An 18,834-nucleotide genomic window follows, 5' to 3' on the forward strand; every position below is an offset into this window, starting at 1 on the left:
ACCATACAAATTACCTGCATAATTTTGCATAATTTTGAGTCTTTCGTTGTGCAATTAAAATTGCGCTTAATTGCGCAACTAATTGCGATCAAACTTTTTAATCGCTTGACAGCCCTAAATATAAAGGCAAGGCAAATATAAAAATCAAGGCAAACCACCATCAATATGTATTAGTCCCTGCCCTGCGTTTGAAGCAAACACATTCATTGTTCTAGCTATAAATTAGATCCAAGCTCGATCCAGATCTGCATTTTCCCTCAGAATACAAGAGGTTTGGATCAATGGAGATTGGGCCCATCTCTATTCATAACTATGGCAGTGCTATTGGAGCATTTCACTAATTTAACCAAACACTAATTTAAGCGTGTCTTAGGTAACAGTGATATCAGCATTCATTCCCTTCATTTTCCATTTCTATAACAGACCATGGCTAGGAACACTATATACAAGTAGATGTATTTGTGCTAAGCATCTGCCCGCAGGTTAGCACGGCATGTGAGGTGCTGTTTTCAGTTGCCATAGACTCCAGGGTGCAAAGCTACTGCCTCCCTGGTGTCCCATTTCTGCTGACCCTCATTTGTCCAGACCTGATGGGAAAACTCAGTGTGATGTTGAGGCACTGTGCATCCACCGTGTTACACCTTTCAGAGCGCAGACAGAGTGCCTTTCAAATAAGCAAAAAAGTGAGCAAATGAGCATTCAAATGACCCTCTCTAGCCTTGCAGATATAGCTCAGGGGCAGCTAGTGAGAGAAGTCAGTGTTTTGTCTCTGCACTCTGTTCTCTCACTGTCAGTAAAAGTGACTTTTTATTGTTGTTCTGTCTGGCAAAAGCTGTTGCCCCTTTGTCCCTTACTTATATTTTACCCATCCCTCTGTGTTTGCAAAGATTTGGTCAGTCCGTGTTGTTTTCTCCCTGTCTATGGACCGTCTCAATATGTCTGCACAATGATTCTTTTTCGCTTTCTCCAGCCATGAAGGGCTGCTGTCTTTTCCTTCTATTTTTTTCCTCCTCTTTTTTTGTTCCCCTTTCTTAACTATTCTCCTTGGTTAGCAAGACCAATCCCTGCAAAGTTGTTGTGCATGTGGCTTGCTACTTGCCTGGAAATGCATGAATGGGAAACTTTATTGCCTTGTTCCTGAGGGTCCTCGGGTGATGGGAGAGCTCTATCCTAAGACACATGAGGGTTTCAAGAGGAGGTGGCCACCAACCTCTACATTGCCAGCATTGCTGTAGGAAAGAGGGACCCTTGACTCCATTTCAGTTCCCAGAAATTTCACCAGTAGCACACTTTCCCATCAGAGCTATTGGTGCATTTAGAGGGGCACAATGAGACTTGACTTAAGGCATCCCAGTGCTTTTCAAACTCACAAGTAGCTGCTGGCATTCATAAGTTGTATCCTACATACTTAAAGCACAGACATTTTTAAGGAGTGACTATGCTGTTTTGGGCAGTTTTGTAACTAAATAATGATGGTCAGTCCTGTCCTTATGAGTATGTACTCATTTGCTCACCCAGGACAAATGCCTAGGGAAATGAGTGGTGCATTACTCAAATGCATTGCAAGACGTGGTTGCAGTGGGTGTGGGCATCTTTGTGCTGATTGTACACCCTCTCAAAAATGTGTCCTTTAAATTAAGGCCCTCTACTGCCCTCTGCTAGACTGGATTGAGCATTGTGACAGCACACCTCGAGTCAGCTCGCAAGGCAGGAGCTGGGGACAGGTGTCTGAAATCACTGTGCTCAGCTAATGATGATGGGGTTCTCAAAACAGAGCAGTTTGTATACAATGTCGAGATTTCCATGCATCTGCAGAGAAAACAGGAGAACGAAATTCTGTCCGTACTATACGGTGATTCACTGCTATACATCTAATATCTACAAGAAGCAGTGTTTGGAGGAGAAAGGGGGCAGCGGAGTGGAGATTAGGTTTGAATCTGGGATAGGATTTTTGAGTATAAACAGTTTTATTTCTATCAGAAAAACACACGTTCCACCCCACTGAAGGCCACAGCTCCAATTTGCTGGGAATATTTGGGCCATCCACTGTCCTCGCTCAACTGGAACGGGAGTTGTAGCCCCTGGTGACAACAGGTGGCAGCCTGCAGAGCTTCACCTTTGTCTCATTAGTCTACCACTAGGATCAAGGTGAAGCCTTGCACACTGAGATCTGTAGTGTCCGTGTGCCTTAGTGAAGATGAGAAGGTGATTCCAGACTTTGTTTTCAGAATTCCTTACACCATATCAAACCAGCCAGACTAGCATTGGAAAAGTGAAGTATATATCTACTGCCATCCTATTTTCACTGTTGTCATATGTACAGGGGCACTTTGTTCCAGGCTGGTTTTTGGGAAAAAATTGCCTCCTAAGTTTTGTATCAAGAATGGGTTGGCTGAAGTTTATTGTTTGGATTAGTCTATGAAGAGCTCGAGAAAACAAATCACATGCTTTTAACTAGCCTCTGCACCAGCTGGCTGGCCATTCTGCCATCTCTGTGTGTGTTTAAATGGGGAAATGCATATAGCCAGCTAGACATTAAATAAGTCAAAGCAGTTAGACTCATTTTCTCTGAGTGATTGTCTGCATTCAATGCTTTTGACTGTATTTGCCATTGGAAGGTACTTTTTGAGTGTGGTCCTTGTCCATAGGCTGCCACTAAGTAGGGACTTACTGAAATTGCAATTTTGCAGATTTCACAGAAAACATGAAATCCAGCTTTGGCCACAAAATCCATGGAAAAAGAAAAGAAAACTTACTAAAAATAAAGCCACGGTCTTCATAGTACTGAGGCCTGGCCATGCAGGCCACCAGGGTGGACGGGAGGGATGCTGGCACACAGGGGAGCCCAAGATGGTTGCTGCCCCCGCCCCATGCCACTAATTGGCTGAGAGGGCTGGCTGTTGTGTACCCATGCCGCTTTCCACCAATCAGCAGTGAGGGACAGGGACAGTGGTAAAGAGCATGGCCACTGGGGCCTCTCAGCCAATCAGAGCTGTATGTGGGGGGCAGCCCTCGAATATGGCAGCTAGCCGTGTGGTCTGCCTGCCAAATTGGTTGGCTGCCTCTAATTTGATAGACCCCTACCAATGAGTAGCTTCAGGTGTATTTTCAGGATCCCAAATTTGAGTGGGTTTGGCTTGTGTTAAAGGGGTTCATAGATCACATAGTATTACTACTTTTGCCATAAAATGTCCCTCCTGTGCAGAAAGCCTACCAAAGTTAATCTGGAATGTGTATAGGGCATAGATTTTATATATGCCCTCGGCACTAAGATGATTTTTCCCGTGACGCTCTCTACTGCCTATTTAAAATCTCCTGTTTCCAGGGCCATTCCACCCAGTAAAGTTTTCTAGCAGAGCAGTAGCAGACAGTGAGCAGAAAAGAGGCATAAACTGAGGCAGTGATATTTCCACTTTTTATTCAAATGAATCAGCATGTTTTTAGGTGTCTATGTTGTTTTTTGGGGGGTTTTTTTAGGCAGTATCGACCTGCAGGAGCAACTTCAGTTACTAGGTGAGATGCATTGGGTTCTCCCATCTGCAGACTTTGTTAGGAAATGGAGCAAAAAAGTGCTGCATCTGTAACCCAGGCTCCAGGATATATTAGGTTGTTATCTTGTTATCTAGTCGTTCTTGTTCTCCGATGCATAGAGTTAATTAAGGACTCTGGAGAGAATATCGCAGCTCTAGCCCCTGAGGTCTTTTACTGCAGAAACATTAACAAGCTCTAACATTAACACACCAGTTCTCTTCCTTGTTAGCCTCTCTTCTGCTCACGTTCAGAAGGGGGAATGCCTCTGAAACTCCTAATTAAAATCAAGGGATCCAAGGGGGTTTCTCTAGCTCAGGTTAGGAAATTGGAAGCTAGCACTCCATTTACTGCCTGCTACTTCTCTTAACTTTCCATTTAAGGAAAGTGAGGTAAGCGGAGAAAGAGAGGAATGGCAAAAGGAGCAGAACAAATCTGTTTCTATCAACTGCAGAGATTGTAGGTTTTTCTCCTCCCCCCAGTGCAGCAACTCACCATTTAATTAAGGCAGTTAACCACGCTTTTCATTTGTGGCAGCCAGTCCCAAAGGGATCCTGGTGCAGTGAAAATGCCTTACCAGATTCTAGCAACATCTTGATCCCTCGCCATCTGTATCAACACGCTCTGATGTTCTTCCTCAAGACTTGGAATAATGGAAAATTCTATAAATTATGCCCTCCTCCCCCAGTCCCTTCTGGCAACTTTTTGCATCATGTTTCAAAGGAGCAGGCAGTCTGAGAATGAGGTCTGCAGTCCAAAAATACTGCTAACATGGAGATTTTCTTTAATTTTAACTTGGGCTTGAGCAGAGGAGTTGGATAATTAATGAAGTCATATTTTACCCTGGCTCTGAGCTGGATAGAAAATGGATTTTCCAGCCCACAAACAATGTTGAGTTAGTTTTTAATCTCAATTTGGGATTAAAAAAAAATCAGTGTTTTGAATGTTTTTCAAAGTTGAATGACAACATTCAGTTTGGATTGAACAAAACATTTAATTCTAGTTCATTTGAACCACTTGGTCTTGGTCCTTTTTCTATCAAATACATTTTGAAACCAAAGAAGTCATTTCAAAATAAAACATAGAAACTCCTCATCCTAAAAATATCAAAATTGACTGTATGAGACATTTTAAAATGTTTTCTCAGGTTTTTTGTTCACCCAAAGTAGAATTGGGAAAACTGTAATTAAAAAAAATTTCATTGATCCAAATTTTTCTAATGGAAAATTAGATTTCTGAGTAGATTAACGCTGATCACAGTACCCGTGACTTAATAAAAGTGTCTTCTGTCTTAGTACACACACACTGCCCTGTGTGTAAAAGCCAAATCAAATCAAAGGTGAAGATGTTACTTTCTTGAAGTAGGAAGGGAAGGAACCTCCCCCCTCCCCCCCCAAAATATGATATAAGTTTAAACAACACTTTGATATTGCTGTCAGTGCAGAGGCTTCAGAGAAAGCACCATGACTTCAAGTGATGTTCAGGGGGAGTTCAATGGGATACTTAGCACCTTAGAAAAACAGGCCATTAGAACATAAGCAGTCCATATATCTATGAGACAGGGCTTCCCGGTATTGAACCTAGTCAATGTCTGTGATTCAGCTGCAGGCTTGTGCACTGTAAAATAAATGTTTCTAGAAGCCTGAGCAGAGTCCCAATGCACTGAGCGCTTATGCAGGGACTAAAAGTACAAGGCTAACCTCCTTTCGTTCTGGACTGCTGGGTACCAGGTGAACATCTCAGTGTCAAATGACGGGAATTGCCCTAAGAGTGGTGACGTGTGCTTTTCCTTCTCCCCTTTCTCCATGGATACATTAGGAAAAGAGCAGCTGTTCTAAGGGGCTGACTTAACCGTTCCAGTAAACAACCCCAGATCTTTATCCATATATATTAGGTTGCAGGGGGGTGGAAGACTGAAATTTTGAAAATTTTTCCCCCCAGCTCAGCTACTGGCTGTCTCTAACAGCATAGAAGTCACTTTACCTTTCTGTGTCTAATAGAAAGAGTACCACTAACCTACCTCTGAGAGCTGGGGTAAGGCTTGTGGTCACAATGTTATGGGTGAGCAGGGAGGTTTAGAAAGTTTCCAGCCCCTTTAAAAGCTGATTTTTTTTCAGTGGCCATTCTCATGAGGATAGAGCTCTCCTGGGAGGAATTCTCTCTCATCTGCTTGTTTTCACTTCCATGCATCTTCTTTCTCTCTCCATCTCTTTAACTCTCTCTCACTGAAGTGGGATTCAGTGGGATTCTTGCAGTAAGTTAACCACTGGATTGCATTGCATACACTGTTGTTGCTGTAACCTTTGGCGTGCTGAAGGAGCAGAGTCTAAACAAAGTGCTGTTTCACACAATTGAACACACAACATTTTTGTGGCTTTGCCAGCATTTGATATTGTTTGAATTATATGGGGAGGAAATTCTTGGCTTTGATTTCCTTATCCTTCCTGCATGTCAGGCATTGAAGGGAGCTCCTTGCCTTTGTTTTGAAAGGCATTCCTTAAGGATGCACTGGTTTATTTTAGCTCTGTGATGATTAGACTAAGCATTAGGTGGTAGAGTGAGTTATAACACACACCCTTTGTCCTTCTGGACTTGGAATCAGATCTTAATTCCAGTAACAAGTTAAATAAATGTGGTGATCTTGGATCTTTTGAGTGTTTGTAGGGTGACAGATGGGGTGGTGTAGGCTTCAGTGCAGATAAGAAAGCCTTATGAATATACTATGCATACTCATGTTCCCTGGTAGGCTTTTTATAGCCCTTATTGATGTTCATGCTACCATGCCTACATTGCTATTGTTATCTGTATGAGCTAGATGAAAGTAGCATACGTATGCCTACGAAGGCTGTACTCATGCCTCCCAACTGCAGCAGTCAAACCTCAGATAAAAAGGCTATGGTTACATTGTCAAAAACATATCAGTGACCTGTTTTGATAAGGGGTTTAACTGCTTAGGAGTCTAAGGCCTTTTATACACATAAATGCTGTAGTGCTTTAACTACTAGCAAAGATAAAGTGGTACAACCCTCCTAGTGTGGATGCAGTTGTCTGGTTTAAATTGATTTGTACCTGTAGAGTTTATAGGAAGAGGAATAAGCTATTCCGCTTTATGCTGGCATGCCATCCATATGCCTGTTACCTATGTTTACTGGCAGGGAGAGGCTGGGGCTGTGGGAATGTCTTTACCTAACCCTGCTTCTGTTAAAGCATGTTGTACCCAAGGAGGCTGTAGAAAGAGGCTGCAGTCATGTTTAGGAGAGCACAGGGGCTGCAGTTCTGGTTAGCTCCCATGACAGAACACATGCAGGTTGATGGCTTGTTGCATCTTTGCAAACCCCACTCACAGCCAGGATACTTTATCCTATGAGCTGTGGCAGTTTCCTACCTAAACCAATCTATTACCAATCTACAGCCTATTAAAGGATCCCAAATATCTTTAGTAAAGTGTTTAGCTTTATTAAAGAAAGAAAAGATTTCCAGGGAGAGGTAGGAATCAAAATAGAAGTGTAACCAGCTTCCAGACAGCTCTCTCCCCGAATGAAATTCCCCGTGTGCAGTGGGTCCCAAATACAACTAATGCAAACCTATGCAAACTCCCTGCTCATGATCAGAGCTTGGTAGCTTGCTTGTATTGTATGGTTCCTTAGAAATATAGAGGCTTGTCTGGTTTGGCTTCATTTTAGGAAGTTTCTGAACTTTGTATGAAAGCTGAGGAGCTGGGAAATCACAAGATTGCCTAGGAAGAAGAAATCAGTCTTTACAGTACAATGCTAAGGTTATCAGTCACCCTGGAGGGCTCTGCTGCTAGTGATCCTTTAATACTCCAGGTACAGACATGTTAAAAATCCAAGGACTCTGTGCCAAAATAATACGCGTAGCACAGTCTCATTGACTTTGTTACACTTGTGATGAATTAGGCCCAGGGACTCTAATCATAGCTAAAGTCATGTAGTGGTGGGGGAAGTGTTGCCCGTGGACCTCATGATCCTTAGCCAAAATTTGGAAAAATCCTCGCTGACACTGTACTATTATGTTTTTCCAGTTAAAGGTGGGAAATGGAAATCTGTGCAAGTAGCACTCTACTCTCAGTGGGAAAATGCAGAGGAAGTCTTTTTAATGTTCATGTATATGGTCCCCTCTATGTGACCAGGAATTGATATTGATAAGTACTGAATAGAATAAGGGGTTCATAGCTCATTGTCTGGAAAGATAGTGGTAGGATGGTGGCAGTTCAGAGGTATTGCAGGGTATCTGGAGCTGAAGGAGAAGAAAGGAGAAATAGTTTAATGTGCTTGGGGTAAAAGAGTTCTCCAACTCTGTTAGCTGGGAGCAGTCCTGCGTATCATGGTTGTCTCCATGTTGTAGCCTCAGTGCAGAAAACAGCTGTACAAAACAGTTAACACCCTCAGGAATGAGGGAAGAGGGGTGTGTGATTGGAGCTAGTCCTGGATGTTTCTCCTCTCTGTACCATTTCATTAGGGACAAAAGGAAGAGCAGTTTCTTGTGTGAGCAGTGGTGGCAGTAATTGGGTCGCTATGCCCGTACACATAAAACAAGGGCCTGATCATTCTGGCAGATGCATCATCGGTGCTGCTAAAGACAGGTGAAGAGGAAGTTCTTTGACTGTTATAGTGCTCCCGCCGGGACATGGGTATCACATGGCTGTAGAGGGTTAGAACTGGATATGAAGTCCTGGTACGGGATAGTGCTAAGAGAGATCAGACCTGTTCAGCAGGACAAGACATCGGCTTCAAGGATGGCAGTATAAATGCTGGCAAATCATAATCTGGGAGCACTGGAGTAAGCCCTCCAGCTCAGAAGCATTCCAGAAAAGATGCTGCCATTCCTAAGGGGAAGGTGTTTCTCACAAACCAGCACACAAAAGGTTAACATTTGAAAACATATTTGTAATCTTGGCATCTTAAGAATAAAGAATTTGAATAATAATAGAAGGAGAAGGAAAGTGGGTGGGGGTGGGGGAGAGATACTGACTGGCACTGATGGCAACTCCACTTCTCTCCTCAGCGCCTTGTGCGGATGAACATGCCGATCTCGGACCAGGACTTAACGGTCCATTTCACATCCACCCTCATGGCCTTGATTCGGACAGCTCTAGAGATCAAACTTGCTTCAGGTAGGAGGGGAGATGAGAGAGAGTTATGATGCCTGAACATGTGTGAGCTCATAAACTAGGGACTTCACTGCTGGTCTTTAGCGAGGACCGGGTAGGTTTCCTATGGCAAAGAACCCTCGACGCGATAAAGGAGGGTATCTGAATCTGAAAGAAACTGGGAGGATCTTTCAGAAGATCCATCCCCTTTCCTACCTCCCCCAAGAGCACATGAACTGATAGATATAGTCTTAAACTAGATGATCCCCAGCTTAGCTCTGACCTTGATGTGTTGACCTTGGACAAGGTGCTTCATCTCTCTGTGCTCCTAATGAGAATATTATTTTTCTACTTGGGTTCATGGCTTTGAGATTTAAAAAAAACCCACCATGTAAGTCCGAAGTGGTGTTATTAAAAGAACCTAGTCATGCTCTTCAGGATTTGTCACTTTACACATGCCAGTAAGAAAAAAAAAAACTCTTCCTGATGATGATCCTCTCTGCTGGTACTGGAAGCCATGACTCCGAGAGGCCAGAGCTGCGTTATGCCCCAAGGAAAAAAAATTAATTATTTCAGTGCTTAATCAGGCAGATACTTGACTACCCAATTAAACAACACAATGCAATAAAATACATCAGGTTTTACTTTGGATCATTAGACCTTTTAATCAGCCTTCAAAGCCATGGCTGCTGCTAGGACTAGAACCAGAGCAGAAATTGTATACAGTCATGTATAATTTTAAAATGAAGGGAGACAGAAATGTTCATGTGGTTAGGTGCAGGACTGGAAGCCAGAATGTCAGGAACTGAATCCACTTAACCTCTCTGTGGTAATTACTTCAGAAATGTTCTTTAACCTCTTTAGGTGGGCACTGCTAGAGGGAGGCAAAGGAGTATGCTTCAGGGGAGTTGGACTGAATCTGACCTGCTAACTTTGAAGCATACGGTTAGGATGGTCTCATTTCTAAGGGTTAGCGTCTCCATCTAAGGGTTAGTGTATTCCACCCCCCCCGCTGCATGCAAAGGGGACATTTAAGCCCTGAGAGTCTGTGTCATTTTATTACACTTACTGCATTTCAGTAATTTGGTTCAATTCATCTTACTGGAGATGTCTGTTCTTGTGAGGTTTTTGGCCATATATAAAGAAAAAAAAAGTAGTGCTTCCATAGAGGCAAGTTTGCTTCTGGGAATTTTGAGGGTATATGGGTAGAGGTAAAAGGGGTTTGATTTGAGGGTCTTGCTTTAGCTTACCTCTTCCTTACATGGCTGGGTTGGACTTTTTCCATTCTTTCTGATAACTTTAATTGGGAGTAGTTGATTGGGTTAATGTTCCCATAATGAACTCTGCCCAGTGAAATGCAACATGGCACAACATATCATGGCACTATAACAGATAACAGCCTCCTCACCTCACTTTTTCTCTAAGAAGAATCATCACTATCATTTATATACTCCACTTAGTTTCATACTGGGCATGTCTACATGTGCATTTATTGCACAATAAGTGATTTTTATACCAGCATCTACATGTGCAGGTGTTACAGCTCAGTAATGCTCTGTGGACTGACTTGGGAGTAAAGTTAATCCTAAGTCAGTTAGATAGATGCCTACATGTGCCTTACTAGCCAGTAACTAATCAGGTATAAATTTGCTACCTGCATCATGCAGGTAGCAAATTTATGCCCAAGTCAGTGTAAGTTGCCATAGTTACTGCGCAGTAATTTCTGTTTGCTGCACAGTAACCTAAATTACTATACAGTAACTGGGCACGAGTAGACGCTCCTACTGTGTAGTGTATTCGTATGGGAAGCAGACTATTGTCTCATAAATATTTTACTCGCTTTGTATAATGAGAACCCACTTCAGCCTTTTAAATGATGCTGCTATGTTTGGCTGTTTAATATTTTGCTTGGTTTTATAGCTTCCATTTGATTATATTGTTATATAAGGTGTATGAAGAAGGACATAGTCCCAGTTTAAGGGTAACAGTGACAGTGCATGTTGCTTAAGGACCTCAGAACAAACTGGTCCCTGAGGTTTCATATTGGTCAGACCAAGTCCTATAACCCCTATTCATATCCACTGCTGGAGCCCACCATAAGCTAGTAGGATGTGAAGAAGGCTGGGAAGATGGGACTGGAAAAGAGAAGGTTGCTTGCACATTTGGTAATGGATAGCCATTTTCACTCAGCTTGACTTTCCTTTTTTTCTGTGCTGCCCAGGAGGGGTGAAACAGCACCAGTGTGATGCTGAACTAAGGAAAGAGATCTCACTGGTTTGGCCTAATCTGTCCCAAAAGACACTGGATCTATTGGTGCCTCCTCATAAACGTAAGTGGCACACACCCGCATGTGTTTCCTTTAGAAGCAACACAGAGACCAGATCCCTAACAATCATTTGAAATACCCGAAAAAATCCAGCGTAAGTTCTTCCCTTCTAATGGGATGAACCTATTGTCCTGTCTATGTACAGCTGTTTCTACAGTACAGGAACCCAAAGAACATTTTAATTTCTATGTCAAGCCTCAGCTTTGACCTCCACAATGCCCATAGTCCAGAGACTCATTCAACTGTTGTCCAAGTAGTAAGCAACCCAGAGTCGCACCAAAGTATAAGTCACACATGGTAATATCCTAGTACCTAATACCCAAGGCAGCAGAGACCTTGCTTTGTGAAAAAATAAAATGCAGAGCAGCAAGAAGAAAGCAATGCCAGGTCCCACCTCTTTCAAAGAGCTTGCTTTGTTACACAGCTTTATAGCTTTATCTGTTTCCACTTTATCTGGTTTAAGGGACCAGATTTTCTACCAGCTGGGCTCTGTCTGCCTCCAAAACAAGAAAAGAAATAGGTTAAAAGCTCCAACGAATCCATGTAATATGCCCTAATGCTGGCCTGTGCCTGTGAGAACACACTGAGAAAATTGAAAGTTAGGAATTCTCTAGACTGGCAAAAGGGAGGACTCAGAGTCCCCTGGATTTCTGATTAATGAGAAACAGCTCCTTGTACTCGGGGCATGGTTCACTGAGAAAGAGATGGAAGTGTGGGGATACACACAAGGGGGTAGTGACTACCTAACCCTGCCTTTCAGCCCGTGTTTTCATGTCTGGCACTTTATAACCCTGTTCTGGAAGGCGTGTGCTATGCTGTACCAGAGGGAGAGATCAGCAGTATAATTGTTTTCTGTTTTGTTTTTAAAAAGGGGGGGAGCGCCATCTGGAAAAATGCAGTACAATTTAAATTTATATTAGCCCATCATCCCCCTGTTGACCATAAGTTAAAGAGAGAAAAATAGGGCTTCTCTGTTGATAAAACTACTGGTTGCAGATCTGGTATTAATTTAAATGTTCTTCTGTCTCCCATTCTTACGGTTTAATTGTCAAGGGCCCTTTTCCTGTAAAAAGTCTATAAATATTTTCCCTGGAGCACTAGGCCATAGGGCACTTAAAGCCATGACCTTCACACAAGCAGAGAGAGAGGAAAGGTAATAACAGTCAAGGATGGGGTGAAGGGGAAAGCACTGTCTGAAGAAATCTGTTCTAACCACTTCTCTTTCTCTCTCTTCTTCCCCTAATGGGACATCTTGTGGTCCTTTTCCCTTTTTTTTTAATATCTGTTGCACATTCCTCCATTTAATTAATTTCTTTCCTTTTCTTCCATTTATTCTGACTGCCGTTCCTTCTTTCATTCTCCACCTATCCTCCGGCAAACCTTCCCTGCTCTATATGAAACTCCCCTGCTGCATTTCCTCTTCTGTTTCTTAATACAGCTGATGAAATGACCGTGGGGAAAGTCTATGCAGCGCTCATGATATTTGATTTCTACAAGCAGAATAAAAACAGCAGGGAGCAAGTGCATCAACCACCTGGAGGCCTTTGCCAGGTACTCAGCTGAAAGATGGTGTTCCTGGGTTCTTTAGACTAGCAATCTCAGCAATCAGAGGGTTGGAAGGGATCTCAAGGATCATCTAGCCTGGTCCTGAATTAGCAAACCTTACAATTCAGGGATTTCATTCTGTCTGACACCTGACAGTCTGGTTGCCTCTCCAAACTATTTGAATTGTCAGTGTCTTGTCAACTAAAAACTGTGCTGCACAAGCCACAACGAAAGACCTTCTTGGGTAGTTTCTGGCACGTCTTTGTTGTAAATACCAGTTGTAAAGCTGAAAACACTTTGGGTAAAACTTCCAGAACCTTCTAATGGTAAGCCTATATGTATGGCACAAATCAGCACCATTCAGAGTTGCCCTATGGTAGCTCTGCTCTCGCCATCTCTGGAGCTGAAAGGAATATGGCCACCTTAAGGCAGGCCACATGTGGCCTAATAACATTTGCCAATTGGAGAGCTAGCACAGTGTTATATCTCTGTACAACACTGCCTTGTACCACATGCACGTACTCTAAAGGAGTTAGGTTCCTAAGGCTAGGATCAGATGTTTCATTTGTCCCAGGACATGTTGTGCCTGTGTTTGTCTCAGAAAAGAAAAGTCCTTGGATTGATGTATACACATCTCCCTTCCAATCAGGTTTTAATGAAGGGCTGAATGCACTCCCACTTTTCTTCTATTGATTCAGTCCCAGGAAAACCATTCAGACCTATTTTCTGATGTCCCAGGACAAGCTGTTAACACTTGTTATCCCATGAGCCTTTCCAGGGTTTGTCTCAGGATAACAGACACGGACTTCTGAACAATTGCACTATGTCCTGGGATAAACTGGTTTCTCATGGGACAAATGTGATGACTGTTTGTAGCTTAAGCCTAAGTGCTGTTTCAAAAGTGACTTGGGCGTTTAGAAAACTAAGCCCTATTGAAAGCCAGTGATAATTGGGCATCAAAATTACTTTGCTACTTCAAAAAAAAAAATTGCTCCTTCAAAATCTCTCTACCTCCTACCCTAGTTAACCTGACAGTGCAGAGGAGCACACAAATTTAAACCATGGATGACAGCTGTGCAAACTTTGAAGGATGTTTAGGGCAAAATTTTGGATTGTTTCTTATTGTATTCAAGGCTGCCTTGTTTATAACCTTTGTTATTGGCACTGTTATTGCTGCAGTTAGCTCTCAGACCTCGCAAATATAGCATGTTGCTACTAGGAGTACTGGGCCAAATCCTCCGGTTCCCATTAAGCTTAGTACAACTTGTGACTAAATAAGAGCTACAAGAATGATCCACATGATATATCCACTTGCACATTTTAGGGGCTTGTATGTACAGCGTAAAATCTTAGTTTCATAAAGTTTGTGGCAAAACTCCCAATGAATGTAATGAGTTCAGGATTGTACCCACAAAATATAATATGGTCAATAGGTCAGTCAGGTAACTGCTAGCCAGGTTGATGAATAAACATCATGGGTATCATAAAGCCCTAAATCAAAAAAAGGGCTTGAGATTGGAACCCCAGGAACTCGTGAACTAGCAGGCTCTTTTCTGGACTTTAGGATGGCCTTGTGCAGCTGAGTATCCATGCAGCTAACAGCCTGTATTTACCAATGGAGACACTTCCCCTGAAGAAGGCAGTTTGAGGGCATTGCAGTACATGACTCGGGGCCACCATCTAAAACCTGAATTAGCCCCTGACCCAAAAGACCTCACCATTTTAATATGTGTAATCCAAATATTGGATTTGTAACTAGTCCCATGATTCCCAAAGGGTCTGGCTCCCTTGTTGTACTATGCCAGCCAACCTGAGAGGGGAAGGGAACTATTATGAATTAAATTTAGTGCTGGGGGAAGACATGGGTTTTATATCCCTGGAGACTGATGTCTTCATCACAGAGTGAGTACAGCAAGGAGAGTGGCTATATATGCTTTCTTTATACTTTTCTTGCCCCTAGCCTCTTCTGTGATGCATTGGGACAACACATAAGGACTGAAGGGTGGTCCAGTCTTTGTGATCCCAGGAGGCTTTGTCTGCACTGCAGTGGAAAGTCTGCAGCACAAGTAGACAGACCCGTGTTTTCTTTAATCCAGCTATCATGGGTAACAATAGCATTGAGGATGCAGCAGCATGGGCTTCAGCTGTACAGGCCTAGGGATGCTTGGGTTTGTGCTCAGCTGGCTATCTTACACTGAAGTCCATATTGCCACATTTCCACTGCTGTTATTACTGACAGAAACCAAATTAAAGCTAGTGAAAGTGTGTTTGCATGTGTTGCAATCCCACCTTTAATGGCTGATGAAGATGGCAGCCTGTGACAGAGTGAAGAACTAGCTAGTGCCAATTGCAGTTTCAGCAAGGGTTTTTGAGGACATGGATCACAGCTTGACTAGAAAAGGTGGTGCAGGGTGTTCTCTAAGCAGATATATCTTTCTCACTGTTGCTTTTCCTTTGGGCGCTGCAGACTGGACCAGTGTCACTGTTTCACCCTTTGAAAGCCACGCTTGAGCAAACCCAACCTCCAGCATTCAACAATGCTAAAGCCTTTCTTCGTCAGAAAAGTTCTGCATCACTCAACAACGGGGGCACGTTGTGAGTATCCTGGGCCTTCCTACCATTAGAGTTCTCTGATCTCTCAGCCCCCTTAGGCATGTTGCACTTAGGACTGTCCCATTGTCCAAAGGTTAAGATGTGTGTTCAGATGACAGAGATTGGCAGCTACTTCAAAAAAAAAAAAAAAAAAGCCCAATTATTGCTCGTAGTTTCCAGAGATTAATTAGGCCAAGGAACAGCCTCATATATGGTAACACTTGATGTCACCAGGAGTTTCCATGCATGTTTCTAAGGACTGAATCCCTTCTGTAAAAAGCCACTGCAGTCTGCTATGCAAATTGCAACCCAAAGACTGATTACAGCAGTCCCCAGATGCCCTTCCTGTTTTCTGCTCTCCGTATATATTATGTTCTTCTAGGTCACTAGTGCTATGGCTGTGTAATTATAGATATGAGAGAGATAAATATGATGATAAACTATGAAGTGAAAATAAAAAGGTAAGAAATCTTGAACTGTAAAAATGCAAGGCTAAAGTTTCCCCTGCTACTGCTGCATTTATTTCATTTGACTTATAAATTAGATGAACGTAGCCAATAATATTTACAGTTCTTCACCTAACCAGTCATGGTCATATAACTTTGCTCAGTCTGACATGCACAGACTAGCTTTTAAATCAAACTTTTCATCCTCTACGTTACTTTTGTGTATTTGTATGTCTTTGCCTGCCAGTACCAATCTCTACCAGGACTTCCAGTCTTTTGTAAAAAAATATCCATTTAACAACATCAGCACTCCACAAAAGTTCAGCGGTCTATACCAGTTGTAAAGCTTAATCACCTAGGGCACTGAAGAAAGTTATTACACTCCCTTCTGTGTAGGCTGGTTTTGTCTGCTTGCTCTTCATGACTTCCTGAGGAAGATCACTGTCAACGCTCAGGAGCCTTGCAGGTTTCTGACTTTGCCAGACACTGCCCCCACCCAATGGTTCTTCTACATGACTGGAAGTGAATCCCTCAGGCTGCTCCAAAGCACTTTGGCATTGTCATTGGCTTAAATCTAACTAAATCTAAATCTACCCAGCTGTTCACCTTTTCTCTTTGCCTGGTAACAGGCCAGCTCCAGAGGGTGGGATCAAGGAGTCCAGTTCATGGGGGACTCAGCGCACGCAAGACATATTTTATGAAACCAGGATGCCGGCTTTTGAGCGAGGCCACTCAGAAGAAATTCCCATTGAACGGACAAGCAAACAGGTGATGACAGATCAGGATGCAGTAGGTCCCTGTGTTACTCCTAGGGCCCCATTTGTATTAAGGTCTAGGGCTGGGCACTGTTCTGTTGCAACCAGTCAGTCCTGTTGGCTGCAGAAGATTAAGAGCTGAATTCAACCCACTTTTCTCTGTGCTGCTTTATTTGACAGCTGCATATTGTGGGTGTTTGGCTCATTCAGGCTTATTCCTAATGGAAGCATGGGGGCAGGGAAAGGGTGGCTAAGCTTGCTGGACTGGGAGACAGGACACCTGGGTTTAGCTTTTAGTTCAGCCACATGTTTCCTTCCTGTGAGACCTTGGGAAATCACTGCTCCCTGTCTGTTAAACAGTGCCCTACCTCATGTTGCTTTTGTGAGGATAAAATCCATCAATAACTTTAGAGCACTGAGATACTACAGTGATGAGAGCTGCACAGATAGAAAGATGTTATCTGAGAACAGGAAATATGCAGAAAGGGACCTTCAGATTTGTGTCTCCTTACAAGGCAATGTTGGTATCAGATGTGGTGATGTAGTGCATCATGAATCTTCTCTTTCCAGTCCTGCCAGTCAGAGTCCCTACTGGGGGCTTAAGCTGATAATGTAGAAACTTTCAAGGCCTTAATGTCATTGGCTGTAGGAGCAGCTCTGTCTTCTGGGAGCAGTCATTCAGCTGAAAGCTAGGGAGAAAAAGAAAAGTTTGATGCTATCCTGGCATCCCAGATATACACAGGTCACCTGTCAGATGCCTGGGCAGTGGTTAAGATGGGGATCTCTGAATGCTCCTCCTGTAATGAGTGTCATTTTCAGAGCAAAACTTTTCAAAAGGCGGATTGCAGCTGGGGAAATCAGTCAACAGGAGGAAATCAAAAGCCAAATGTGTGTTTACAAGATCATGTAGCTTGTGGGATGTGTTTTTGGAGTCTTTTAACCCTGGGTCCACCTGTTCAAATCTAACTTAAGCCAATAGTTACTGTAAGTGAGTGCCACCTGATGGCTCTTCAGTGACATGCCTGAATGAGCTTTTGGGTCTTAGACACACAGTTGCCCGTGGATGAAGGATCATACTGTACAAAGCATGACCACAGCTAGCAATAATAGATCATTGGCCACATGGATTGTCAAACTTATTCCAGAATAAGTATGCCCACATGTGGAATTATACAGGAATAGTTATTTAGAGTCACATATTCCTGAATAGCAACTCAGAAATAACTGCAGCTGTAGACAAGCCCCTGGGTCAGAATTAAGGCTCATAGACAGGGCAGTGTCAGCAGTTTGGCACCCGTGCTAGACATGTTCTGCAGTTCAGAAGTAACCTTTAAGGCTCAAGAGCTGTTGGGCAGTACCTTTTACTAGCCGTATGTCTTCAGAAATAAATTAAAACCCTGCAATTTGACCTAGGCATGGAACAAGCCCATTAGGTCAGTGGTCTTCTGCTTACAGCTTACACTGACACTACTGAAAATATTTCTTAATTTATTCAGGTTGTAGAAATGAGAGAAATCAGCCCCACCTTGGCCAATGGAGAGCACCAACCTGGCCTGGAGAGCCAGGGACGGGCGGCTTCCATGCCACGTCTGGCTGCCGAAACTCAGGTGAGCGAGAGAGGCTTTACTGGCAATGGAAGACTTACAGTAAGTTAAGAATTCAACACATTCTCTCTTCCTGTTGTCCTTGTCATGTTGTTTTTATGAAAGCTCCTTGTGAGTATCTTGTTTGAGAGATATTGATAAAGCTGGAAGCAGTGATCTTTGCCTGGCCTTTGGGTTTGTCTGTACGTATGTGGTCTTGTTCCCAGCAGGATTTGTCCTGGTATACAGGCAACAAAAGGAGCATGAAAAATTCTGCTCTTTGGGCTAAGCACCTTATTGAGCAGGATGTCTACCTCCTTGAAAGTGTGAGGTTCAGATTAACAGGGAATCAAAGAATCATAGAAAATGAGGGTTACAAGGGACCTCGGGAGGTCATCTAGTTCAACCCCCTGCTCAAAGCAGGACCATCCCCAACTAGATCATCCCAGCCAAGGCTTTGTCTATCCAGGTCTTAAAAAAACCCTCCAAGGATGGAGATTCAAAAACCTCTCTGAGTAACTTGTTCCAATGCTTTACTACGCTCCCAGTGAGAGAGGTTTTCCTAATATCTAACCTAAACTTCCCTTGCTGCAGCTTGTTCTATCATCTGCCACCACTGAGAATAGTCCAGCTCCATTCCCTTGGGAACCCCGCTTCAGGTAGCTAAAGGCGATTCTGTCTTCTCTTCTGCAAACTAAAGAAGCTCAGGTCCCTCAGCCTCTCCTTTTAAGTCATGTTCCCCAGCCCCCTTACTATTTTTGTGCCCTCTGCTGGACTCTTCAATGTGTCTACTGCATAGTTTGCACAGATGTATTCCATTCCATTCTATATATGATGATACCTTTACCCAAGGTATATGGAAGGGTATAGTCCATGGCCTCAAGCACAAAATAAGCTGCATATTTCTTTTTAAGAACCCTGTCTGTATGTGAAATCTCTTCCTGCCAAA

The 18,834-nt window shown here is 43.1% G+C and overlaps 1 protein-coding gene and 1 long non-coding RNA gene across 5 annotated transcripts in view; one reads left to right on the forward strand and one right to left on the reverse strand.

Moving 5' to 3' along the window:
• The window catches only part of CACNA1B (calcium voltage-gated channel subunit alpha1 B), a 475,064-nt gene that overhangs the window by 442,232 nt on the left and 13,998 nt on the right, over positions 1-18,834 (forward strand). For all 4 annotated transcript variants that reach the window (XM_019540610.1, XM_019540607.1, XM_019540608.1 and 1 more), the window contains 6 exons: positions 8,554-8,662; positions 10,860-10,967; positions 12,403-12,515; positions 14,977-15,104; positions 16,177-16,315; positions 17,799-17,909. In XM_019540610.1, the coding sequence (XP_019396155.1) occupies positions 8,554-8,662; positions 10,860-10,967; positions 12,403-12,515; positions 14,977-15,104; positions 16,177-16,315; positions 17,799-17,909 (708 nt within the window). The remainder of the gene's footprint in view (positions 1-8,553; positions 8,663-10,859; positions 10,968-12,402; positions 12,516-14,976; positions 15,105-16,176; positions 16,316-17,798; positions 17,910-18,834) is intronic.
• Positions 1,464-8,537, reverse strand: LOC109313840. Its single transcript, XR_002102156.1, has 2 exons — positions 4,024-8,537; positions 1,464-1,809 (listed from the first exon to the last, which is right to left on the reverse strand). It is a non-coding gene; the product is annotated as an uncharacterized LOC109313840 (long non-coding RNA).

This window comes from Crocodylus porosus, unplaced genomic scaffold, assembly GCF_001723895.1.
Source record: "Crocodylus porosus isolate Cpor-Errol unplaced genomic scaffold, CroPor_comp1, whole genome shotgun sequence".
NCBI lineage: Eukaryota > Metazoa > Chordata > Crocodylia > Crocodylidae > Crocodylus > Crocodylus porosus.